At 35.3% G+C, this 699-nt stretch overlaps 1 protein-coding gene across 1 annotated transcript in view; it reads right to left on the minus strand.

Moving 5' to 3' along the window:
* Positions 1 to 227: 227 nt before the first annotated feature.
* Positions 228 to 699, minus strand: part of MYRFL (myelin regulatory factor like) — a 97,516-nt gene continuing 97,044 nt past the window's right edge. Inside the window, exon 25 of the mRNA XM_032854830.1 lies at positions 228 to 506. Within this exon, the coding sequence (XP_032710721.1) occupies positions 420 to 506 (87 nt within the window). The 3' untranslated portion in view covers positions 228 to 419. The remainder of the gene's footprint in view (positions 507 to 699) is intronic.

Consider the following 699-nt stretch of genomic DNA (forward strand, 5'->3'; position numbering starts at 1 on the left):
ACCGTACCATACACTCTCAATGCAGCGGGTCCAAGCCGACATGGATAAAATGGGCCTTTTTATTTTTCTCCAAAGCTACAGTAAGAAACACATCAGACAAACTGAAGTTAGACCTGCCTATTTGACCTCATAGATTCCTTAATGCCAGAAGCAGTATTTTCAAGCCCAACCACGCTGTTTCCTTCAAGAAATGTTGTTTTCATAGTAAAATCAAAGACCACATTATCTCAAGTTGCAGCAAACCCTTTATTCTCCTCATTAATGGCTCAAAACTGTTCCAGCCAAAGCCTGAACAAGTCCTGTGGCAATAAATGTGAATGTTTTACAAAGAGAAGAAAGAAATTGCAGAGGCTATGTTTCCGTTGACCGAACTTCTGAGCACTTTTCTTTGGCAAAGTCCTCAACCAAACTCGAATAAATTAGACGCAGTGCCGATAGAAGTAAAAGAAGTAATCTGTGAAGAATATCCCAGCAAAATAAGGATCCGTTGAACAGTCCGCTAAATCCTGTCAGAACAGAAGAAAAAAGGAATGATTAATGTAAGCATTAAAGTAATTGACCGATTGATTGATTGATTTAATGGTCTGTTTCTTCCTCCCTCCCTGGAAAGAAAAAAGCAAAAAAAAAAAAAAAAAAAAAAAAAAAAAAAAAGGAGAGAAAAAAAGAAAAAAAAAAAAAAAAAAAAAAAAAAAAAAAAAA

The sequence above is a fragment of the Lontra canadensis genome, unplaced genomic scaffold (assembly GCF_010015895.1).
Source record: "Lontra canadensis isolate GAN:19392208 unplaced genomic scaffold, GSC_riverotter_1.0 scaffold9, whole genome shotgun sequence".
Classification (NCBI taxonomy): domain Eukaryota; kingdom Metazoa; phylum Chordata; class Mammalia; order Carnivora; family Mustelidae; genus Lontra; species Lontra canadensis.